At 45.3% G+C, this 26,329-nt stretch overlaps 1 protein-coding gene across 1 annotated transcript in view; it reads left to right on the forward strand.

Moving 5' to 3' along the window:
* The window catches only part of ptprja (protein tyrosine phosphatase receptor type Ja), a 228,552-nt gene that overhangs the window by 155,961 nt on the left and 46,262 nt on the right, over positions 1-26,329 (forward strand). The window contains exons 18-22 of the mRNA XM_086007664.1: positions 2,462-2,608; positions 9,923-10,124; positions 16,928-17,043; positions 19,175-19,259; positions 22,088-22,138. Of these exons, the coding sequence (XP_085863790.1) occupies positions 2,462-2,608; positions 9,923-10,124; positions 16,928-17,043; positions 19,175-19,259; positions 22,088-22,138 (601 nt within the window). The remainder of the gene's footprint in view (positions 1-2,461; positions 2,609-9,922; positions 10,125-16,927; positions 17,044-19,174; positions 19,260-22,087; positions 22,139-26,329) is intronic.

Below are 26,329 nucleotides of genomic sequence, written 5' to 3' on the forward strand. Positions count from 1 at the left end.
TTCCACCGTTATTTCTCCTTTCTGATGCTTCATCCTGGTTCCCCTCCCCTCCGCCAAATTAGTTTAAACCTTGTAATTATGTAAACAGCGCACTCCGCATCACTAACCAAGTAGTAAAGCACAGATGCAGCAAAGGGGATGGGGAAGCATTGTCCTTTTAATATGTTTTCCTCAAAATAACAAAACAAAGTCAGTAGCTGTCCCATTATCAACCATATACAGTGAGCTCAGAGTAGCCACACATTATTATCTGGATGCGATTAACGTGACATTACATAACACAGTGGTTATATCCCTCTTTGGTAGTTCAGAGATCACTGATTTGAGTGACAGGGCTGCATGTCACTTACAGCTACCAGCCTCTGTCTTCCTTTGTAACTCATGATACCAGAGCCATCCATCACTGGCAGAGCATGTCGCCCAACACAGTCACATCTTCATCCAACCAAAGAACAGCATTAGCATTAGTCACGAAGAGATCTACAGCTTAGTTGGATTAACCTCATTAGCTCTGCCACATACAGCAGCAGTCTCGCATGTGGAATCACAATCTCCCAATAATGGCAGATCCTGGTATCCAAACAGCAGAGTGGCATAGAAAAGGTCGTTTGTTAGATGTGCTGCTCAAACCCAGAAGAAAACTTCATCTACGCATGTATGTAACATCCTGCCATCCTTAAATCTGCATGTGGACAAAATCTACTTCGGATGGCTGGTGTGCAGTTTACAGAAGGAATAGTGAGCAGCGTGGTAGAAGAGCAGGCTAAACTGACAGCATACCATTTCAGTAAAAATTGAGTTTTTGGACGATTTGGGAGCAGAGACTGAAAAAGAGGCAGCTCCAAAGCCATTAGCTTATGAAGAGTCTTCAAAGAACCTCCATTCCAACTGTTCTAAATTGATCTCCAGCTACCTCCAGCCAGCCAAGAAGACTGAGTGAAAGGGCAGGCAATCAGTGCAGAATAAGTGATTGATATTTGATTATTTTTGCTAAGCACATTAAATGGTATATAAGGAAAGACTTGCTTTTATATAGCATCACATTTCAAAATACTTTGCATAATGAAGTACAGTCATGGTTGTTAAGTGCACAAATGTGGCAGCAAGATTTTACAAACAGTGTTGAGAGGAATGACCAGTTAATGTGTCTTTGGTGCTAGTTGAAGGAGGAATGTTGGCCAGCATACTGGGAGATTTCCCTGGTCCTCTTCAAATGCTGCCATAAGATTTTTAACATCCACTTGAACCACTACAACCGACAGATGATGTTTCAAAGGACAGAACCTCTATTAATGATGCAGCACTCACTCAGTACTACCCCCAGATCATGGGCTGAAAGCCTGGAGTGGGGACTGGAACTCAACAACCTTTTGGCTAGGGGGGGGGCGGGTGGAAGTGCTTCAACCGGTCAGCCTCCTCGTAACTTTATTTGTTTTCCCTTCCTCTGCTTCTGATGCCACACTGCTTGGTGTTTACATTGATTTTGGTGCTTCTGGTGCAACACTGAGAGTACATATCGGTAAATTTGGCAACCCAGCCATTTTCCAACCACTTATTTTAATGGACAGGAAATCACAGACTGGGTGGGGTGGGGGGAGGTGCAAGTTTCCAATATGCATGTCCTGTATGTGCCAGGACTGCTGAAACAAGTCTTGATATAACTCACTGCTACAATAGATAATTGGATGGTGCAGTGGACTAAATATTGGCCTTTTCATATCTAACCCAGACAGAGTGGATGAAGGTCTCCTCTGTTTGGGAGATATAAAAGTCGCATGTGAAATGTCTTTGGCAGTCTCAATCCAGGGCACTGCACACAAAATTCAGCTGGATTTTTAGGCAGTAACAGGTACATTTTCCACTTGCAAGCTCCTGACACAAGGCCTCGCATGCCAGGAGTACATATTGGGAAATCCCATGATTTCTGTCCATTAATCGCCCAATCGGAATTGTTGCCTTAAAATTGGCTGCCTCACTCGAGACTTGTGTAACCGTTCCAATTGCGCTGTTTTGAGGTTCGGGCTGAGGCACGGTGTTGGAACAGCGTAAAAGGATTTTACTCTGCATCTAACCCTGCTATACCTGACCTGAGGGTGCCTGAAATGGAACCTAGGTGCCTGAAATGCAAAGAATCCCATTCCCCAAAAATAGGAGTAAGAAAGGGAAGTCGAGCAGAACTTTTTCACCCACAGTGTAATGGGCTTGAAATAAGCTGTCAGGTAAATTAATTGGGTTTCAAATATTTTTTCTACAAAGTGAGAAAAAATTGAGGGATGTAGTGAGAAGAGCAGGTGGGGTTGGTCCATGAATAAGGGGCAGTGGTTTTGTCTTTTGTCATCCTAGAAGTGCTTGTATTCGAACATCCCTCTCCTTGTTGAGCAAAAATTCACATACACAAACGCACAAGTTATTAAAAAGGAACATAGTGCCTTTTCACACTGCCTGTCTTATTTATTCGCAGGACCTGCCCAGCCTTCTGCTAACTTAGATTTACCAAATCTTGACGTTACCCACAACACAATAACGTTCAACATCAGAGATGATGTGTTTAATTCCAACAGTGGTCCAATTGTGGCAATTGCTGTGATTGTTACAAAAGAACAAAGTGGTAAGTACTTCCATTTTTTTAAATTGATTTATTATCATCCCTCCTCTGTGAGGTGTTGGACTCGTCTAGTGATCCTGATCCCAGGTGATTTGCACCTTGTATTATACCATCCTTGGCCCTGAGATTCTTCAAGCTTTGCCTGTGCCTAGAAGTGAAGTAGGTTAGGACTTCTGGCCACCAGTTCTCAACTCCTGACGGTGGGTTCATTTACATAAATAGGGTGGGCACCCAAGACATTTACAGTATTCCTTGGGTGCTTAAACCATGCAGGGGTCAGGAAGATTGGAGAAATACGTTGCCAAACCACTGGCAGGTAGGGGTTGCCATTCCAGCTGAAGGGTAGCTTTCTTCTTAATGGCAGCAATTTCTCGATTACTCTTCATCTATGATCTGGAGAAAGGCATCGAGGGAACTGTCTGCAGGCTCACCGATAGATAGTACAAAGACTTTGGGCTGGATTTTCATTAAGCTGTCGGGAAGGAGGCGGGACTACAACTTTCGGGTTTTAGTCCCGCCTCCATCGACGTCCGGCCAATCGACGCGATCTTCCCTTGATTGACCTTGTTGAGCCTGCCCAGCGGGCTCAGCAGGCCAATTAAGGGCCACCTGACAACAGGTGATGTCACAGACTGAAATTTCATCTGTCAAGAGTTTTTGACAGATGAAATATCAGTGGCCCAGAAATTCGGCTCTCCCCGGGTGAGTACGCACGGGGTACTCGCCCGTAGGCCGAATGGAATTGCCGGTTTCCTGCATGCACTGCGCATGCGTGGGAAACCGGCACTTCCAATCCTCTGAACGAAGAGGTCGAACGTGCGCGCAGGGGAGGCTGCGCGTGCGCTTTGAACTTAGGTTTTTTTTGCAGGTTTTCATGTGAGGTTAAGCCTGCAGGATTTACACATTTAAAAAGCAGGCGTAAGGCCTGCTTTTTACAAGGTAAGTGGTCAATTAATTAAAATTAAAACATTTTTTCCACAGGTTTATTATTTTTAAATACTTTAAAGCAAGGTAAGTTTATTTTTAGCACCATTGGAATATAAAATTATTTTTTTCAAAAATTTAAATTATTGTTTAAAATAGTTACTTAATGTAATTTGTAGTTTATTGAAAAAGTGTGATTTAAAAAAAAAAAAAAAATTATTTGAAGGTTTAATGCTATTTTGAAGCCCGTAGTATTCATAAGTTTAGACAGGTCTTCCTGTCAATCTTATGAATGGGCTTTTCCCTCCTCCGATTGGCTGCCCATGGCTCACGTGATCCCAGGGGACGCATCGCACTAACTACGCCCCTGGGACACGCAAGCACAGCACGCCGGCAGCTGGGCCAGGCCCCGGAGCGGAATTCCACGGGGCCCTACAGCTCAACTGTCGGCGCGCAAGGTAAGTGCAGGTCGGGGGCTTGCACCCGCGGGAAGCCCCCGACCCGAATTTCTGGGCCAGTGTTTCACAGCTGTTTGAAGCTGTCAAACACTGACAGTCTGACTTCTAACCTGAGTCCTTCTACGCAGACTCAGTTAGAACTCTCACTGACACACAGAAAGCTGAAAGCTGTCACTTTTGACAGATCGCAGCCATTCAGCTTTCAGTTCCGGCTGAGTGATGGACTCCTGATGCCTAGAGGAAGGAAGGCTGTTAAGGTAAGTACAGGTAAGTAAAACTTCTTTACACACTTTAAACACACCAAACACCAAACCTTTGTACTCATGCACCCATCACTCACCTGAACACCGACATCGCGACCCCTCCAAGGCCTTCAACCTGACGGGCCCGCCTGCTCTAACCTGGTGTGGTTTGGAGCCGTCGGGAATCCCACACGACACCCCTCAAAATAGGGATTAGGCTAAAAACTGCCCGTTAACAGGCAGTTAATTGGCACTAATCCCTTCCCGCCTCGGGTCGGCGGGTTCCAGTGCGGGGCGGGTACCCGCCTCCCTTGAAACTTACATGGAGGCAGGTTTTGGGCGGGATGGTGTCAGGACCCCCGAATTCGGGATTTTTGCCCCCCACACGCCTGAAAGCCTGCCTCACGGCACACTGAAAATCTGGCCCTTTGTGTGGGTGTTAGAAACTAACTAACAGTAGCTGACATCACTATGAGATGAGATAGGTGAGATATGTGGGGATGTGTCTCCCAGTCACTGTGATCTCCTGGAAATTGTTTGACCATCTTTGGGGACGGGAGAGGAATTTCCCAGAATTTTCTTCCCCTGCCCCCCCCCCCCCCCCCCCCCCCACAAATTGGCCTTTTTATTGCCTCTCACAAGGGATTGTGCAGCTGGTTGGTGGTGAGGTGCGAGTGGATGGGGGCCATGAGTGCATAAGTGACAGCATGGGGCAGGCTTGATGAACCATCATCTTCACATGTTTGTACCAAATAACAGCTTGGCTAAATAACAGCTTTGAAAAAGATACATACGCAATAGGAGTAGAACTGTACAAAATAGTCCACAATGCAGCTTGCATAACTTATTTGACCTATTGAAAGTAAACTGGTCTAAAATGGCCTCAGTAATTCCTTCCCATCCACTCCTTGGTATCCAAGGTCACGTTAAGAGCTGGAGCTTTCCCCTACCTGCTGTTGTAGTACAGAGATGGCAAGAGTTCTGCCGGATCTTCTTGGACCACATCTTTCACAACTTTTTGTGTATTAACGCTTAAGACCCGGGTTATCAGTGCTTGTGCGGAAAACCTTCCAATTGGGTATATAAAGGTTGATTTTATGAGGTTCTGCTGCTGGTGAGGAGCCTTGCTCACGAGGAACATAAGTCTAGAATTGGTTGCACAGAGCAGCTTGCCTAATCCACAACGGGCTAAATTTTGATTATGAAGCAAAAAGCCAATATTTTGAGGATGCACTATTACAGTACAAGCTTCATTAAGATACAGATTTGATATAAATAGGACCTTTGGTGATGAGCAAGATGGGAATTCTTTTGGGGGTTCCAATGAATTTGAAGGAAGAAAGCAATTCCTGAGCGCACAAGAAAGGCAGGTCCAATCATACCTGACTCATTATGTGCGCACCTGCCTGTATCCCAGGAGCAGAATTTACTGGGCCAGACAGATTTTTCTAACTTCAGGAGCTCTGCTCAACAAAGGGGTTGTCACACAGATAGACCAGCTCTTGGAGGCTGGCCTGCAGACAACTTGCACCACAAGAGCCACTCTTCCTGTGGAGGTGTGTTAAACCTTTACCCTCTTTCTCCACACCAATAAGATCCTTCCAAGCCACCTTCAGTGACCGATGTCAAATTTGTCAGCTCTCCATAGATGCAAGTGCACAGGCCTTTTTTGCAAGGCTCGACATGTTCATTACTTTCCTATGGAAAGGAGGCATCAGCTTGACCAGGAACAGAACTGCTAGGGTTCCTAAGAGAACAGGGCCTAGTAGATGTCACCATGATCGCCACGTCTTGACAGGTATGGTGCATGACCTTTCATCTGGGGAGGATGCCCTGAAGTGCCACAGAATGCTCGTTTAGCAGCACATGCACTTTGCCAGCTATCAAATGGGGCTGTTAGGTTTTGCACTGCTCCGTCACTTGCCTTCAGACATTGTTTTGTACCTCTATATTGGGGTTTCCTTTCCTCTTCTCCCCAGGCTTGGCAAAGGTTGCCAAATATTTAACATTTATATTTTGAAATTTTCTAAAGCCTGAAGCAATGTTTGCCCCCCTATGCAGCCACTTAGCTTTAAGTAAGTACATCCCTTTAAATTTAAGCTGCAACAACAGATTCTGTCCATCCTCCTTAAGCTTGCTGTCAGCAGAGAACCAAAAATGTGCTGGGAACTTTGCTAATTAAAATGAGCTGACCTGGTAAAATTGGACAGTCACATCAGTGTATTGTGGGTTATGGGATACAGTTGACTTGTCGTTCTGGTACTAGACTAGCAAAGCAGATGTTGAGAGTTCAAATCCCCCCAAGTTGTGAAATTCAATTTTGTAAAAATCTGGTGAATTATGGGCTGACACCAGAAAAACAACCATGAAAGCTTCTGGATTGTCATAAAAAGCCAATTGGGATACTAAGGTTCTTCCAGGAAGGAAACCGACCACCCCACCTGCATGCATCTCCAATCCCATACTTACAAGTCATGGACTTGTCATGCCCTCACGACAGCTAGACATGGGTATTAAATGATGTCTTGACAGTGTTGTCCGTATCCCATCCCAGAATAACTTTTAAAAGGCTTGATCGCAGCAGCTGGCCATCTTGTCACAGTTTTTCCTCGTCTCGCAAAATCGGGGCTCTCATGCCAGCATCAAGCACTCCTTTGTCTCAAACCATGTCCAGTACAGTTAGATGCAAAATAAAGCTACCTCTACTCTAGATCAACATCATCATTCAGCTCCAAGCTCAGCAGAACATTCCCTACTGCATCAGTGCGGCATTTTCCCATTTCCCCACATTAATCTCCTGCGGGAGATTGTCCTAATCCAGTGCTAATTGATGATATACCGTGGGTTTCGACTGCCCAAACTAAGTTAACACAATCAGCATACAGAGGGGACTTTCGTCTTGAAATGGATTTGTGCCCGGCTCCAGTGTCCAGCCACTGCACCACCCCAGTGCCCCAGCATCCTTCACCTTAAAGAGAACAAACAAACAGAAATGTTTAAAAGGGCACTGTGTTGATGGAAATCTGTTTCGAAAACTTTTTAATTTGTGTAGACATCCACAATGCAATTGTTTTAAGTCACACTGGACCACATCAAGGTGTCATACATGGGTGATGATTCATTATTATGAAAATAACATGTAGCTATTCTGGTTCTTTTCCCTCCCCAAACACTTTTTTGAGAAGCATGCCTCTTCAAAGTGCTCCTGGTACATCTTGAGGTTTTTGGAAACTATGAAGTTTAAGTTGGGTCCTTTCTTTGAGCTATACCCAACATGTTTCTTCGAGTTCCCAGTTGTGCTGAGATACTTCGGTGCTTTTAATTGCCAATGTTAATTTTATTAATTGTGGTAACTGTCCAAAATGGATTGTATCTAATTAGAAACAGGAATGTAGATTATAAAGGATGATTAAATAGCCGGTGGAACATTATTGGCATGAAACTGGGATCGGTAGCGCCTGTTGTTTGGGCACTATGGGTGCCGTTTGGTACAAAAACGACGTCTGATATGCACGCAGCTAACGTCCACTGGAAGTCTGCAGAGCAGGCAGATCATGACGTCAATCAGCTGCTTTGATGCCAGCGCTGCCATTTTGGAGCTCAACGCTCCAACCAATGTCCTCCCTTAAGCTCACACAGCTGAACATGCATTCAGAAGCAGGAAGGACCCCCCGCCAGCGCTATTTAAAGGGATCATCAACTACTTACAGGTTAGTTGCTGATTGATTACTTCTGGTTGTTGTTACAAGTGTTTGATGCTTTCTATAGTTGTTTCAAGTTGCAAAAGTCTACAGGGAGCTGAAGGACTTTTTGCTGACTTCAAGGCTTCTGCACAAACTACTTGCTGCTAGACATGGGTGTACTAGTAGGCATTCCCCTTGAAATACAGCATGGAGAATGAACAGAGGCCACGCAGAGCAGGACAAGCTGCTGGAAGAGGGAGGAGGAGGAAAAGGGCTCTCAGCAGGAGGTCATATCCGCCCAGGGTGTTCAATGCTCCAAGCATTTCATTGTGCATACCCATCAGCCTGCCCCATTGAAGTCCTCATCTGCAGCAGAACTCATGTGTGACCTCGCCCTCCGGCGTGCTGGCACCTGCGCTGTCCTTGCCCCCTGTTCTGGCTGCAGGCCACTCGTGCACGGTGTCTCACCATGTGCAGATCCCACTTCTATGCAATCCTCTAAATTACGCGTAGTGTCAGTATCTGAGCTGGTGGCTGCGAGTGTGAAATCCAGTGACAGTGTTTCTTCATCATCATTGTCTTCTTGCTGTTCCTCCACTCCCTGGCCAGGTTGCACCTCTTGGTTATCTAAAAGGAGAAAGGCACAGAGTAAGATTGTGGTGAGTGGAAGGGCGAAAAGTAAGAGATGCATGCTTACACCATCTGCAGCTTGCAAATCAGAACAGATTGTGGGATGACAGGGAAGGAGGATTGGGTATGAGGATGGTTTCAGCCGCGCCGCTGGCCACTGCTTCAGCAGTGGCTGTTCCAATAATGGCCAGCACCATCTCCTCCATGGGATTTAGGACATGCAGGAGCGCCTGTGCCCTGCCGGTTAGCTTCTGCTACCTCTGGTTGTGTGCCGCCTTGTCCTGGAAGAGAGAGGGAAGTGCGTCAGTGAGTGTCATGCAATTTATTTGGGTGATGTGGCTGCCATGGTTGAATAGGTGGCAGCGTATGCAAGCTGCGAGTCTGAGGCTTGCAGCACTGTTAAGTGTGTGAGGGTCAGGTGAAGCTAAGAATGTTTGGTATGAGTCCTGATTGATAGAGATTGTTGGTAGGTGAGTGATGGGGGTATGCTGCATTCAGCAGTGGCTGAGGGTAGTGGTCCAGTTGGTAAGATATAGCATTTGAAGATGCATTCACTAACCTTGACCACTCCTGTGAGGTCATTAAACTTCTTGCTGCACTGCATCCAGTTTCTCTGGGCTTGACTCCTGGCATTGACCTCCACGGCTATCTGCTCCCACTGCCTTCTGAGTGTGTGTCTGGAGGGCCTCCTGGCCCGCTACAGATACAGGACATCTCCTACTTTCCACGTCCTCCACCAAGACCTCCAGTGCTAGCATCCGTAAACTTTAGAGCCCACTCTCTCCCATGTTGTGCCATTCTTCACTGTTTCCCAGGTCAGAATCTCTTCAACCATGACTCCCAGCACCTGCTGCAGCTACAATCCACCTCCCCATTAAGAGGTGCAGGCTAGCTTTAACTTATGCTAGCCACTCACAAAATTGGGCACCCCCCCTGCTAATGTGTCCAGCCAATGAACAGTGCAGTTAGTGCCGACTGGACACAGAGATCATTTAAATGAGCAGGCAGCACAAAATTGGCATGGTGCCTGCATTGCAATCAATGGGCACAGGTTAATCAGCATGCCCATTTTCAGGGGCAATGCAATTTAGCCCCCTATGACTCTTGAGCTGTTGGAACCATGAAAATCTTAAGCTAAGCAACTGGTCAAGCAAGCATAATTTAAGATATGATGATCTTACACAGATTTTCAGGAATGATTGATGTGGGGAATGAAGTGAAAAACTTTATAGAAGCTTTTAGAAGATTCAACGAATCAAATAAAGTTGATGATAAAGGGGATTATATATTGTTTATGGAAGGATTAGAATTGCTGGTTCAAGTGGTTTTGTCTCATTTCACGCTTTCTTCTGTTAAGATTTCTTTTCATTTCTATTACAGATAATATGCCTGATGGGAAAGCTATTGAAACAGCCTTTAGTCCTGCTGCCTCCACCTATGTAACTCAAGTCATACAATTTCCACCTAGAACTCAAAATACCAGAGCAGCTGCTCGAGCAGGTCCCATCTCTGTCAACATAGGAAATGGATCTAAAAGTTTGGACTATGTTAATCAAGAGTTGACTCCTTTGAACGTGTACCAGTAAGTTCTGTGATGATTATACATTTTTAACAACTGACTGAAAAGAAACAGTGCTATTATGATATGTAATGTGATCATTGTCTCTCGGTGTTGAAATCCTCTTGCCGAATCATTCCTCTCGGAGGGCATTATTCACTGTTCCAACCATTTAGGAAGGTATATGACTCGAACAGTTTCTTTTCCCTCGCAGCACATTGTGCGAAGACAGCAAAAACTTGCATGACATGGCGACTATTCGATCCCCAAGCAACACAATTATATTAATGGGAAAAGGAGAATTAGCGGCTCGCTATCGTATATTCTGCAGCAAGACCTATCAGACTGGCTGATGCATTTCTCTAATGTTGATACTGGTATTTTGCTCTGTCTCCTCCGTTTCCTTAATGGACTGGCATAGAAACATAGAAGATAGGAGCAGGAGTAGGCCATTCAGCCCCTCGAGCCTGTTCCGCGATTTAATGAGATCATGGCTGATCATCCAAATTCAATACCCTGTCCCTGCCTTCTCCCCATATCCTTTGATCCCTTTAGCCTTAAGAAATATATCTAACTCCTTCTTGAATATATTTAATGAATTGGTCTCAACTGCCTTCTGTGGTAGAGAATTCCACAGGTTCACCACTATCTGTGTGAAGAAATTCCTCCTCATCTCAGTCCTAAATGGCTTACCCCTTATCCTTAGACTGTGACCCCTGGTTCTGGACTCCCCGCCATCGGGAACATCCTTCCTGCATCTAGTCTGTCTAGTCCTGTTAGAATTTTATAAGTTTCAATGAGATCCCCTCTCATTCTTCTAAACTCTAGCGAATATAAGCCAAATTGACCCAATCACTCCTCGTATGTCATTCCTGCCATCCCAGGTATCAGTATGGTGAATCTTCGCTGCACTCTCTCCATGGCAAGAACATCCTTCCTCAGATAAGGCGACCAAAACTGCACACAATACTCAAGGTGTGGTCTCACCAAGGCCCTGTACAACTGCAGCAAGACATCCTTGCTCCTGTACTTGAATCCTCTCGCTATGAAGGCCAACATACCATTTGCCTTCTTAACCGCCTGCTGCACCTGCATGCTTACCTTCAGCGACTAGTGCACAAGGACACCCAGGTCTTGTTGCACTTCCCCTTTTCCCAATCTATTGCCGTTCAGATAATAATCTGTCTTCCTGTTTTTGCCACCGAAGTGGATAACCTCGCATTTATCCACATTATACTGCATTTGCCACGCATCTGCCCAATCACCCAACCTGTCCAAATCATACTGGAGTTTCTCTGCATCCTCCTCACAGCACACACGCCCGCCCAGCTTTGTGTCGTCTGCAAACTTGGAGATATTACATCTAGTTCCCTCGTCTAGATCATTTATATATATATTGTGAATAGCTGGGGTCCTAGCACCGATCCCTGCGGTACCCCACTAGTCACTGCCTGCCACTCAGAAAAAGACCCGTTTATTCCAACTCTTTGCTTCCTGTCTGCCAACCAGTTCTCTATCCAAGACAGTACCTTACCCCAATCCCGTGTGCTTTAACTTTGCACACTAATCTCTTATGCTGGACCTTATCGAAAGCCTTCTGAAAGTCCAAATACACCACATCCACTGGTTCTCCCTTATCTATTCTACCAGTTATATCCTCAAAAAATTCCAGTAGATTAGTCGAGCATGATTTACCTTTTGTAAATCCATGTTGACTTTGTCCGATCCTGTCACTGTTTTCCAAGTGCTCTGCTATTACATCTTTTATAATGGACTCTAACATTTTCCCCACTACCGATGTCAGACTTAATTCCCTGTTTTCTCTCTACCACTTTTTTTTAAATAGTGAGATTACATTAGCTATCCTCCAATCCATGGGAACTGTTCCAGAGTCTATAGAATTTTGGAAGATGACCAGCAATGCATCTACTATTTCTAGGGCCACTTCTTTAAGTACCCTAGGATGTAGATTATCAGGCCCTGGGGATTTATCGGCCTTCAATCCCGTCAACTTCCCTAACACCATTTCCCTACAAATACTGATTTCATTCAGTTCCTCCCTCTCATTAGACCCTATGTTCCCCGACATCTCTGGGAGGTTATTTGTGTCCTCCTTTGTGAAGACAGAACCAAAGTATGTATTTAATTGGTCTGCCATTTCTTTGTTCCCCATTATAAATTCCCCTGATTCTGACTGCAAGGGACCTACGCTTGACTTCACCAATCTTTTTCTCTTCACATATCTATAGAAACTTTTACAGTCAGTTTTTATGTTCCCTGCAAGCTTACTCTCATAATCTATTTTCCCCCTCTTAATTAATTCCTTTGCTGAATCCTAAATTGCTCCCAATCCTCAAGTTTGTTGCTTTTTCTGGCCAAATTATATGTCCTCTCCTTGGATCTTATGCTATCCCTAATTTCCCTTGTTAGTCACGGTTGAGTCACCTTTTTTGTTTTATTTTTATGCCAAACAGGGATGAACAAATTCTGTAGTTCATCCATGCGATCTTTAAATGTTTGCCATTGCCTATGCACCATCAACCCTTTAAGCAATGATCCCCAATCCATCCTAGCCAACTCGTGCCTCATACCATCGTAGTTTCCTTTTATTTAAATTCAGGACCCTAGTCTCTGAGTCAACTACTTCACTCTCCATTTTAATGAAGAATTCTATCATATTATGATCGCTTCTCCCCAAGGGGCCTCGCACAACAAGATTGCTAATTAATCCTTTCTCATTACATAATACCCAGTCTAAGATGGCCTGATCTTTAGTTGGTTCCTCAACATATTGGTCCAGGAAACCATCCCGTATACACTCTAGGAATTCTTCCTCCACAGTAGTGTTACTAATTTGGTTAGCCCAATCTATATGTAGATTAAAGTCACCCATGATAACTGCTGTGCCCTTATTGCACGCGTCTCTAATTTACCGTTTAATGCCATCCCCAACCTCAGCATTACTGTTTGGGGGTCTGTATACAACTCCTACTAATGTTTTCTGCCCCTTGGTATTTCTCAGCTCTGCCCATACAGATTCCACATCATCAGAGCTAATATCCTTCCTTACTATTGTGTTAATCTCATCTTTAACCAGCAATACTACCCCCCCTTTTCCTTTTTTCCTGTCCTTCCTGAATATTGAATACCCCTGGATGTTGAATTCCCAGTCTTGGTCACCCTGGAGCCATGTCTCCGTAATCCCAATTATATTATATCCATTTACATCTATTTGCGCAGCTCATTCATCCACCTAATTACGAATGCTCCTCGCATTAAGACGTTGAGGAGGCGTGTAGGAGGCGGGACTACAATTTTCGGGGTTGTAGTCCCGCCTCCATCGAGTTGTGGCCAACCCACGTGATTTTCACTTGCTTGACCTTGTTGAGCCCGCCCAGTGGGCTCAGCAAGCCAATTAAGGGCCACCCGGCAACAGGTGACGTCACAGATTGACATTTCATCTGTCAAAAGCTTTTGACAGATGAAATATCAGCGTTTGACAGCCGTTTGAAGCTGTCAAACACTGACAGTCTGTACTCCAAGTTAATTCCTTCCTCTCAGGCTGATTTAGAGATCTCTCCAGAACAGAAAGCTGAATGCTGCAACCTTTGACAGCTTGCGGCCATTCTGCTTTCTGTGCCAGTGAGATGAGGAACTCCCGAGACCTGAAGGAAGGAAGGCTGTAAAGGTAAGTAAAGGTAATTAAACTTATTTAAACACTTTACACACACCAAACACACTTACCTCTGCACTCATGCACTCACCTGAACACCGGACATCTCGAACCCTCCAAGCCCTTCAGCCCGACGGTCCGCCTCGCTAACTTGGCGTGGTTTGGAGCCATCGGGAATCCCACACTTCAGCAATAAAAATAGGGATTAGGCTAAAAACTGCCTGTTAACTACCTGTTAACAGGCAGTTAATTGGCACTAATCCCCTTCCCGCCTCGGGGAGGCGGCTCCCAGCACAGGTCGGGTATCCGCCTCCTTTGAAACTGGCATGGAGGCGGGTTGGGGGCGGGATGGGATCGTGCCCCCCGATTTTGATATTTTAACCCCCCACACGCCTCCAATCCCGCCTCCACGACCCAATGAAAATCCTGCCCGAAGCCTTCAGGCTTGATTTTTTTTAACACTCTTAGAGGGAGAAATTCGGTTGTTAGCGCCACCGATTAACGCCTAAAGAGGCCGAGAAGTGGGGCGCTAGTCAATTTCTGGACGGCGCAAGGCGCCTAGCGCCTCGCCCCATATTGAGCATGCATTTAGCGCCGGCGCTAAATCTTAGCGCCCACTCATGGGCGCAGGCTAATTATGACATCATTTGAGTGTGCAACGCCTTTTGGGCGCCCCGGACCGGCAATTCAGTGGCGCCCCCCTCCGTAGCGCCTGGCGCTAATAGTGACCGCTTACCTGCACCTTACCAAGTCGCTCTCGGGTTGGAGGAGCGTTATTTAAAGGGGACTGGTGTGGTTTAAAAGCGGCAGCCATTTTTGGAGCACAACTTCCTCGAGAGCTACAAAGAGTTGCTGAGCCGCACACAGAGCCATTTGACCACTGAGCCAGCGCAGGCAGATGATCTTCAGCCTTCTGACCATCACCTTGCTGTTGGTGAGCCTTGACAACGGGGAACCTTCCTGTGGGCACTTATTATGGGGGCTGCATTGGAGGGGAACGTCCTGCTGCTGAATCATCTGGAAAGGGCACTGAGACGCTGGGAGAGGGGGGTGGGCATGGCCAGACGGAGGAGGGCCAACAGACGTCGCCACAGCAGACCTTTCGCTGGCAGGGTTTTCCGACAGCAGTTTTCCTACATGAACATGCCGGAGGAGCAGTGTGTCAGAAGGCTGCGATTTAGAAAGGAGGTGGTGACTGAGCTGTGCCAGCTGCTTCAGCCAGATCTGCAGCCTCCGATAAGGTGCAGGACATCTCTGTCGGTGGCTGAGAAGATGCCTGCTGGCCTGAACTTAGACGTGAGCGGCTCTTCTCAGGCTGCGCGTCAGAGGCTGATCAGAAGTAGCTTCTAGGCCCCTCTCACGGAATGCTTGCTGCCATTCCAAGAATGGAACCGGTCTGATACCCCAAGCCTGTGAAGGGCGAGATGCATGTAAATAGCAGGCATGGCCATTGTAAATGAAGAAAGTGTTTCATTAAACAAAATGTGGTTCCTTCAAACATGAGAAAGCTATGGCAACAGAAAGCAAAACTAATACACTGACACATAACTGCCTCTCACACCCAGGAGACTGTCCAAAACATAAATCACATTCCGACCATCTTCCTTGGCCTTGATTCCACTGTGCCAACCAAAGCATCCAATGCCCCATCAGTGAGTTGTTCCGCCCTCTGGCTCACCCTTCCATGTCTTGCTAGGCTGGTGCGCCACAGGTAGGCTCCCACCGCTTTGAAGGCCTACAAGGCAGTGAGTGTGTCTGGTGATGCCAATTGACCTGCCCCTTTAAGAGCTGGCCGGCGCCACTGTATCTCAGGGAAAGTGATTATTGACAGCACCCTCGCTGCACCCCACCGCGGCGAAATTGGGTTGCGCCGCCGGGTTAGCGCCTTAAGAGTAGCGTGCAGCGCCGCAATCACCTTTAGGGGCGCTGCAACCCAATATCGCGCTAGGTGGCGCTAAACTTTGCGCATCGCCAGGACTAGCACCCCAAACGCGGCTATACTGAATTTCTAGGCCTTAGTCCTTTTAGAATTATTATTTACTGTGGTCCTGTTTGATTTGCACCCTTGATTTCTCTGCCTTCCACTTTTGCTTTTCTCCTTTCTGTCTTTTGCTTCTATCCTTGCTTCCCTTTCCTCTGTTTCCCTGCACAGGTTCCCAACCCCCTGGCATCAGTGATGAGCACACTATCCTTAACATAGCTTTTGAAAATTAAATTGTAAAACTTGCTGTAATACTCTATTTTCTGCTCTGATCCCCAGATCTATAGCTTGAGAATTGATTGAATTATGTCCCTATTGGACTAGTTTGCTTCAATCTGGATGTGCAAAATGGTTTTGGTTGGGCTGTTGGGTTGTACCCCAATAACCCGTCTGTCAAGTAACCACCCAACAGGCATCACTGATGGTTCAATGCCTCTCTCTTGGTTGACCAATTTCTTTCAAACTTAAATTGGCACCTTTTGTAAAGAATTACATAGCATGACATTTTACCCCGATTTTATCCAGAAGGATACGGCAGGCTCACCACTATCCGAATGTATTTTTTGCTCTGACAACAGGTTTTCTTGTCAGCAGCAAACTGGCCAAACAGGGCATACATGGGATTCACGTTGCTGGTCAGGAGCACACAGTTTCTTTGTGCAGATGATGTATTTCTCGACCGTTCCAACCAACAAGACCTTCCTGCCTGGTGCTCCCTACTCCCCCTGAGTATTAAAACTTCTCCATGCAAATGGATGAAATTAGTTTCAAGTATTTTTGGGTACATGTCATTCACAATATGCAGTTACTGTCGAGAATAGATCGGCTCCATTTGGCCTTCTCATGAAGAGTCATTGTTCCTCCTCCTGCTTGTTGTGCATATCCCAGTGCACATTTCCATGGCCAATTCCAAGGAATTTGACCAACTTGATGTGAACTAGGAAAATGCCTAATGCCTCAGATTCCCTATTAGCGAGGCCCCTTACAGAGTGCTGTTCCCTTTCCCGGAGGTTGTTTGCCCTGCCTACCCAGTGCCATTCTCTCGATTGCAACAAAACTTTTTTTCTTAAAATATCTAGATCTCCAATTTACAAACTCCCAATGAGCAGCCTTCAGACAACACATTGCAGTATCTTCCCTGATGTTCTTTGCTTTGCTTTGTGCTTTTTTCAGAATCAGCTTGGCTGGATTTACAAAACTGGAAGTGGACACTGGCAAAATCGTTTCAGACAAATCCTTCTACGCAGCATATCATTATTCAGACAGGATTACAATGAAGCAAAGTCCAGGTTTATATTTTAAAAAGCCAGTTTATATGATTTCAAATTTGGTTCCTGTCTCTTTGGAGTTTTTACTGTACCTATTTGTTTTTTGGCATAATTTTATCTTTTTCCTTTTTTGCATTTTGTAAGCCCCCTACAGTTCCCCCAATTCCCACCACCAGTATGCCTCTGCCCTTGCTGATTGGACAGGCTGCAGGCCCTATTTTTGCTGCTTGGGGTCCCGAGTTTAGAGGGGCACTCTCTGTTGCGGTAGTGTGACATTTGTTCATTTCTCACACCATCTTTTTGGCATCTCTTATGGGGATTGCCAATTGGACTCAAAATATCGGTGCCATTTCCTGCTCTCGCCCTGAACTAGACAATTTAATTCACTTTGCCTCCAATTTCCACCCTTCCCTCACCTTCACATGGTCCATCTCCGACTCTTCCCTTCCCTTCCTCGACATCTCCGTCTCCATCTCTGGGGATAGGTTATTGACCAACATTCACTACAAGCCCACTGACTTCCACAGCTACCTGGACTACACTTCCTCCCACCCCGCCTCCTGTAAGGACTCTATTCCATTCTCCCAGTTTCTCCGTCTCCGCCGCATCTGCTCCGACAATGCCACCTTCCACACCAGTGCTTCCGACATGTCTTCCTTTTTCCGCAACCGAGGATTCCCCTCTACTGTGGTTGACACAGCCCTCGACCGTGTCCGTTCCATCTCCTGCACTTCTGCCCTCACCCCTGCCCCTCCCTCCCAGAACCACGATAGGGTTCCCCTTGTCCTCACCTTTCACCCCACCAGCCTCCATATTCAACGGATCATCCTCCGCCATTTCCGCCACCTCCAAAGTGATCCCACCACCAAACGCATCATCCCCTCCCCTCCCCTTTCAGCATTCCGTAGGGACCGCTCCCTCCGAGACACCCTAGTCCACTCCTCTATCACGCCCAGCACCCCTTCCCCTTCGCCCGGCACCTTCCCGTGCAAGCGCAGGAGATGCAACACCTGCCCTTATACCTTCCCCCCTTCCCACTGTCCAGGGCCCCAAACACCCCTTCCAGGTGAAACAGTGATTTACTTGTACTTCTTGCAATCTAGTATACTGTATTCGCTGCTCACGATGTGGTCTCCTCTACATTGGGGAGACCAAACGCAGATTGGGTGACCACTTTGCGGAACACCTCCGTTCAGTCCGTAAGGGGGACCCCAAGCTTCCGGTCGCTTGTCACTTTAATACACCGCCCCATTCCCACTCAGACCTCACTGTACTCGGGCTCTTGCATTGTTCCACGGAAGCTCAACGTAAACTCGAGGAACAGAACCTCATCTTCCGATTAGGCACTTTACAGCCTTCCGGACTCAACATCGAGTTCAACAATTTCAGATCATAACCTCGGCCCCCATTACATTTTTGCTTATATTTTATCCACATCTTTTTCTCTCTCCCACACGGCAGCTGTCTCTCATTCTGCCAGAACATTTCACACCTAATCTGAGCCGTCTTTTGTCTCCACTAGTCCTATCACCATCTCGTCTCCTTTTGAATACCTCTTAATGTCTCTTCACTTCTTTTGTTCTCTCCCAGCCCTGCCTTTCGATCTATTTCATTTCCTTTCCAGTTTTGAAAAAGGGTTAGACCCGAAACGTCGACTCTATTTTCTCTCCACGGATGTTGCCTGGCCTGCTGAGTTTTTCCAGCATTTTCTGTTGTTATTTCAAAATATCTTTGCTTTAGCTGATGCCCACTGGAAACTGCATTAAGGCTGCCCCAAACTTATTTTATGCAGTACCCTTACAACCAGTAAAGAGAGAGAAGATTTTCATCCCATCAGTCTGGGCTAAATTTTAACACGGGTTCTAGAGGTGGCAGGATCAGGTGCTAACCCACTGGAGCAACCAGTTCCAGCTGGTTCACATTTTCCCTTCATAAAATAATGTAATTTGGGTAGAAGGAGGAGGAAGTTGGAGAAATTGATTTATTTTCCCTTCAGTTACTAAACATGGGGCAATATAGGTCCAAAATATGTTACCCCAAGATTATAGTTGTTACAGACCATAGATTTCCACAGATGAGAGAAGTGTTTTTTTTCTGACTCAGATACTGGCTTGCAAGGTTTGTCAGTGTCTGTTGGTGTTGTGTATTCCAGGTGTTATTGCTGGAGCTGTGGTTGGAGCTATCTTGGGTGCAATTGTCATAACCCTGGTGCTGCTGCTTATTTGGTGGAAGAAACGGTAAGCAACATCCCCGATTGTACGGCCATCTAATACGTGTCCAATCAGCCTCATCTGTCCTTTCAATCGCATAACCCGACTCATAAGAGGCTACTCTCTGGCCTTCCATCTTGTATAATGAGGCCTGAACCTTTACCATCCCAAGAACGTGTAGAAAAGCGAAGTGTCTGCTCATTAAATTTAAACCTAGTTGCTGCATAAATGATTTTAAGCAGGCTCATACAAAAATATAACAGACCAGTGGTTCAGTAGATGACTGGATAGCTTGGTGTGATACTGAGCCAAACACATCAGGAAGGTCTCAGCTGGTCTGTACTGAGTTAGCTGAGCTCAATGGGTATAATACAAAAATCAACACAGACGCTTTCTAACCCAGGGACATTAGGGATCAGCTTCAAGGTCCTTCTCTGCACCACTTCCAGGACTTGGAAGGATCCCTTGTATCTTGGTGACCAGCAATGATCACCATAGTCCAGATGCAATCTGACCAGAGCACAATGCACCTTCAGCATGACTGCCCTAAGATTATACTCTACTAATTTGATGATATTGCTCAACATTCTGTTTCCTTTGTTAATTACTGCTTTGCAATGACTGGGCATGTGTCAATTTTGAGTCTACTGTTGCTCCCATATCTCTTTATACCTCTCTCATAGCTAGTATGACACCATCAATTCATGAACTTCTTCACCATGCCTGGCCTAGACAGGGTTAAAAAGTGAACAAGGTTACCAATGATTGATTTCTGAGGCAAACAGAACCAGGACTGTGATGCCTTCTACAGTCAAATATCTTGACACTGACTGGCTAGGCTCACACAAGAATGGCAAATTGCTAAGTTACCAGAGGGCTGGCCAGTGCCCATCACAACAATGCTCAGTGGCAGTGAGTAAAGCACTCTAGATGTTGGGATGTATTATCAATATTGAGCCATAACAGTGAGCTAAGCCTGCTACTTTATAAATCATCGGTGCAATTGCACTTCGAATACTGTGTACAGTTCTGGTTGCCACCGTACAAAAAGGATATTGCAGCTGATGAAAGGATACAGAAAAGAGCAACCAGAATGATTGCGGGGATGAAGGGATTGGATTATGATGAACAATTAGGTAAATTAGTCATGTTCTCATTGGAAAAAAGAAGGTTGAGAGGTGATATTATTGCTGTTTTGAGGTTTCTAAAGGAACTAGATAATGTAGACCATGATGAACAGTTTCACCTTGTCCAGAACAGTCGAACCAGAGGACATGGACTGTGCTTGAAGTGGGGGGGGGGGGTAAATTCAAAACAATCTTCAAAACATTATTTCAGTGGGCAAGTGATAAATTTATGGAGCAGGCTCCCTCGGGAGATTGCAGCAGATAGTATTGATTCATCCAAATGCCAATTAGCTAATTACTTTCAGAAAGGAATATTTTGGTATACAGTATATGAGTAATTTGAGGCATGACGTGGTAATGCTTGGGAGAAACGGGTGACTTTAGACCTTTGGTCCCCAAAGCTTTCCAGCATTGAGGGTTTTCTTCACCTCATGTCTGGGTCTGTTGTAGACTAATTGGTAAAGATTGATTGCCATGATTAGTCAACAACTCCATTATCGTTGTATCTTTCAGCTACCAGGATAGTTGAAGGCAAACTAGATGGACCTTGGTCTTTTTTTCGTCTAGTGATTCCTACATTCCTAATTACAGACAGAAAAAGTCAACCCTTCAAGGGAAAAAATGAGAGAACTGAAAGCAAAACACTTGTGGTCCCCATAAAAACTGCTGCTTTGGAGATGGGGGCAATGGATAGCTTTTAAATGCTGTGTGTCACAGGATATAAGCTCACACTGATAATTACCTGTGCAGTGTGTTTCTGATCTTGGCCATGCCATCAGGAAGGATACTGAATTGAAATTGGGTACTTCCCCACTGGGAGACACTGAGCTGAGGCCAGACACTTCCCTTGGGGATGTAGAGCTGAGGCCGGACACTTCCCCACTGGGAGACACTGAGCTGAGGACGGACACTTCCCTTGGGGATGTAGAGCTGAGGCCGGACACTTCCCTTGGGGAGACACTGAGCTGAGGACGGACACTTCCCTTGGGGATGTAGAGCTGAGGCCGGACACTTCCCTTGGGGATGTAGAGCTGAGGCCGGACGCTTCCCTTGGGGATGTAGAGCTGGGGCCTGACACTTCCCTTGGGGATGTAGAGCTGAGGCCGGACACTTCCCTTGGGGATGTAGAGCTGAGGCCGGACACTTCCCTTGGGGATGTAGAGCTGAGGCCGGACGCTTCCCTTGGGGATGTAGAGCTGAGGCCGGACGCTTCCCTTGGGGATGTAGAGCTGAGGCCGGACACTTCCCTTGGGGATGTAGAGCTGAGGCCGGACACTTCCCTTGGGGAGACACTGAGCTGAGGCCGGACGCTTCCCTTGGGGATGTAGAGCTGAGGCCGGACGCTTCCCTTGGGGATGTAGAGCTGAGGCCGGACACGTCCCTTGGGGATGTAGAGCTGAGGCCGGACGCTTCCCTTGGGGAGGCACTGAATGGAGGCTCAACACTGCCAATGAAGAGATACTGAATCCTAGCTAGCCACTTCCACTGGAGAGGCACTGAGTGGAGGCTGGAGAATTCCTTTTAAAACTTAGATAACACAGAAGAAGCACGTCTACGTTCCATGCTCACACACCAGATGGTGCATATTGTGAGGAGACTTCAAGAGGGGAAGAATAGTGCTGCCCAGGTGAAATATTTCTGGGTACATCTGCAATGCGTTGATTGGTGCTGAGTTGTGTTGCTGTCTCAATTACCAGTTATCAACCTACTGTTTCTGTCTGTTTACAGAAGAAAGTCTAACGACAAGAATTTAAACCAGCTTCCAATTCCGAACATGAGGTAATTTTTTTTTATTGGGTAACCCAAACAAAAGGCTAAAGTCAATAATGTAGAACATTACCAAGATTGAAAAGAGAATGGGCTAAGATGAGGTAAATCGGGAAGTAGTGTTTAACTTGGATTTTATAGTCCTTTAGATTGTAGCAGCAAGGCAAGGCGAGGGTGGTAAGGAGTTCCATAGTTTGAAAGTTCTACAAAAGAATGAGTTAGAGTAGGAGATGATGAGGTGAGTCTTAATTCCAACAGTGAGGATATAGGGAGGGTAAAGAGGGCATATTTGGAGCTTAGGGGGGACAAGAAAGGAAAGTTAAGAGGAGAAATAACCGCATTTTTATTAAAACAGAGAGAGAAAAGATTGAAGGCCAGAAACGATCAGCGGAGACTCTATAGTTAGAATTGAGGAATAAGAGAGGACTTAAAACTGTAATGGGAGTTATCTACAGGCCTCCTGATAGCAACAATGAAGTGGTAGAATGTATTAATTCAGAGATTAGAGAAGCTTGTAGCAAAAGCATCGTTGTTTTAATGGAAGACTTCAATCTTCATGTAGATCGAGAAAAGCAGAGTAGCTCAAGTCAAAAAGGTAGTGAATTTCTTGAGTGCATTCAAGATTGTTTTCTGGAGCAATATGTTCTAGAACCAACAAGAGGGCAGGCCATACTAGATTTAGTCATGAGAATGAGCCAGTCTCAATTAATAATCTTAACAGTAAGGGAACATTTATCTAACAGTGATTATAATATGATTGAATTCAATGTTGGGGTTGAAAATGAGAAACCTCCCACAGTTACAAAGATGGTAGATTTTGGTAAGGCTAACTTTAACAGGCTGAGACAGAGACGGACGACAGCAAACTGGTCAAAACAGTTCTCGGGTAAAACTACAGATGAACAGTGTTCAAAAAAGAATTGAGCTTAATACGGGACCAGTATAGACACCCCTAAGGGGCAAGAGCTCTACGTATCAAATAAAACCGCCATGGTCGACAAAAGAGGTGAGAGATAACACAAAAATAATGAAAAGAGCATGTAAAAGTGCAAAGAATAGTGTAGTTCCAGGGGACTGGGAGAGATATAAAGAACAGCAAAAGAAGATAAAAAAGATAGTAAGAGCTGCAAAAAGGGAATACGAAAAAAACTTGCAAGGGATATCAAGATTAACATAAAAAGTTTTTACAATTAGGATGTTCTTGCCATGGAAGGAGTGCAGTGAAGATTCACCAGGCTGATACCTGGGATGGCAGGAATGACGTATGAGGAGAGACTGGGTCGACTGGGCTTGTACTCGCTGGAGTTTAGAAGAATGAGAGGGGATCTCATTGAAACTTATAAAATTCTAACAGGACTAGACAGACTAGATGCAGGAAGGATGTTCCCGATGGCAGGGGAGTCCAGAACCAGGGGTCACAGTCTAAGGATAAGGGGTAAGCCATTTCGGACAGAGATGAGGAGGAATTTCTTCACCCAGAGAGTGGTGAACCTGTGGAATTCTCAGTAGAGGCCAATTCATTAAATATATTCAAGAAGGAGTTGGATATATTTCTTAAGGCTAAAGGGATCAAGGGATATGGGGAGAAAGCAGGGACCGGGTACTGAATTTGGATGATCAGCCATGATCGCATTGAATGGCGGATCAGGCTCGAGGGGCCGAATGGCCTACTCCTGCTCCTATCTTCTATGTTTCTATATTAGAAGAAAAATGGTAGGTAATGGTAATCTGAGTCCTTTAAAAACAGATGTGGATAATATTACAAATGAAAATAAGGAAGTGGCAGACTTGTTGAATAATTACTTTGCGTCAGTCTTCATAGTAGAGGAAGAGGATAACGGCCCGGATTTTGCGGTTGTAACGACAGCGAAACTGTCAGCATTCGCCGTCATTACCCTGAGAAATTAACAGCAACTTCTGCCGTCCGCATATGTGCAGTTAAACGCACATGTGCAGTTAAACGCGGAAATCCAGAAGTTGCTGTCGGTGATTTCCCTGCTCCTGCACAGTTGGAAACTCCGCAGATGGCAATCTTTGAGAAATCACTGAACTGACGAGAAATTCCGTTTTACACTGTAGTATCACTGTTAAAAGCCCCCGAAAAAGTTGAGCCTTGTTCATTGAGGTGCAACTAGGTTTTTAATAGTATATAATTACTGCTGAACAACCTTTCTGGCCCTGAAAAACTAATTTTATATATTTGTGGAATGTCAAATTTTTCCATTATGATAAAAATTCTATATATTTTTTATGTAAACATACTTTTTTTTTAAATGTTTTATTATGATAGTTCAACTTCTACCTTAATCCCATGTGTATGTCCCAATCTTTATTTTGCTTTCTGTAAAATTTATAATAAGTGAAGGGTAATCAGTGCATTTTACTTCCTGGTTTGCTGTCTGTGAGAATTCTTCAACGTGATTGGCTGCTTAGCCTTTCTTCAAGGTCAGCGGCGGGTGTTGTCACTTCTACGTTGACCGCAAAATCCAAGCTAACATACCTGGCATTCCAGGGGAAACCAATAATGAATCAAGGACTGGAACTCATTAAAATTAGAGTAAGCAAAAAAAACAATATTAGAAAAAATAATGGCACTAAAGTCTGACAAACCCCCAGGACCTGATGGTTTGCACCCCAGGGTTGTATAGAAGTAGGTGAGGCAATTGCAGATGCTTTAGCCATAAACATCCGAAGCACTTTCGATTCAGGAATTATCCCTTTAGATTGGAAATTTGCAAATATAACTCAATTATATAAGAAAGAAACCAGGAAACTATGGACCTGTTAGTCTAACATCTGTTGTGGGGAAGTTATTAGAATCTATGATTAAGAACAAAGTGACTGAGCACTTAGAAAAATTTGAGCTGATTAGAGAGAGCCAACAGTGATTTGTAAAGGGTAGGTCATGTCTAACAAACCTAATTGAACCTTTTAAAGTCATCCATTTTGGACCAAGAAAGGAGACATTTTTTAAATGGTGAAAAGCTAGAAACCATGGAGGTCCAAAGACAGTTAGGGCTCCATGTACACAGATCACTAAAATGTAGTGGTCAGCAATGTTCCCTGTAATTTTTCTGGTGCCGTGCGGCCCCTTAAAAATATTGCGCGTGTGCGGTTTTTACATTGAAAAGCCGGCTGCGCGGGATCCTTGGAGCACCGTGCGGCTTACAGGGAACATTGGTGGTCAGTACAAAAAATAATGAAAATGGTTAATGGAATGTTAGCCTTTATAACATGAGGGCTAGAATATAAAGCGGAGTAAGTTTTGCTACAACTGTACAAATCCCTAGTTAGACCACATCTGGAGTACTGTGTAGAGTTCGGGGCATCACATCTTAGACAGGATATATTGGCCTTGGAAGGAGTGCAGCACAGATTCACCAGAATGTTATCAGGGCTCCAAGGGTGAGGTGAGATGACATAAAATAGGTTTATATTCCCTGGGTTAAGGGGTGATTTTATTGAGATTTTTAGGATTTTGAAAGGATTTACTCAGGAGCAGGAGTTGGCCATACGGCCCCTCGAGCCTGCTCCACCATGCAATAAGGTCATGGCTGATCTTCGACCTCAACTCCACTTTCCTGCCCGATCTCCATATCCATTGATTCCCCTAGAGTCCAAAAATCTATCTATCACAGCCTTGAATATACTCAATAATTCAGCACCCTTTGGGGTAGAGAATTCCAAAGATTCACAACCCTCTGAGTGAAGAAATTCCTCCTCATCTCAGTCTTAAATGGCCTACCCCTTATCCTGAGACTGCTCCCTAGTTCTAGACTCTCCAGCCAGGGAAACAACCTCTCAAAATCTACCCTGCCAATCCCCCTCAGAATCTTATATGTTTCAATGAGATCACCCCTCATTCTTCTAAACTCCAGAGAGTATTGGCCCATTTTACACAATCTCTCCTCATAGGACAACCCTCTCAACCCAGGAATCAATCTAGGGGTAGATAGAGAAACTTTTTCAGCTGATGGGGGAGTCTAGGAGAAGGGGGAGTCTAGGAGAAGGGGACATAACCTTAAAATCAGAGTCGGGCCATTCAGGAGAGAAATTAGGAAACACTTCTTCACACAAAGGGTGGTAGAAGTGTGGAACTCTCTCAAAAAAAAAATAACAGATGCTAATTTTAAATTTGAGATCGATAGATTTTTGCTAGCCAAGCATATTGAGGAATATGGAGCCAAGGTGTGTAAATGAAGT

This window comes from Somniosus microcephalus, chromosome 15 (genome assembly GCF_052327205.1).
Source record: "Somniosus microcephalus isolate GS21.2 chromosome 15, FLI_Smic_1.0, whole genome shotgun sequence".
In the NCBI taxonomy this organism is placed as follows: domain Eukaryota; kingdom Metazoa; phylum Chordata; class Chondrichthyes; order Squaliformes; family Somniosidae; genus Somniosus; species Somniosus microcephalus.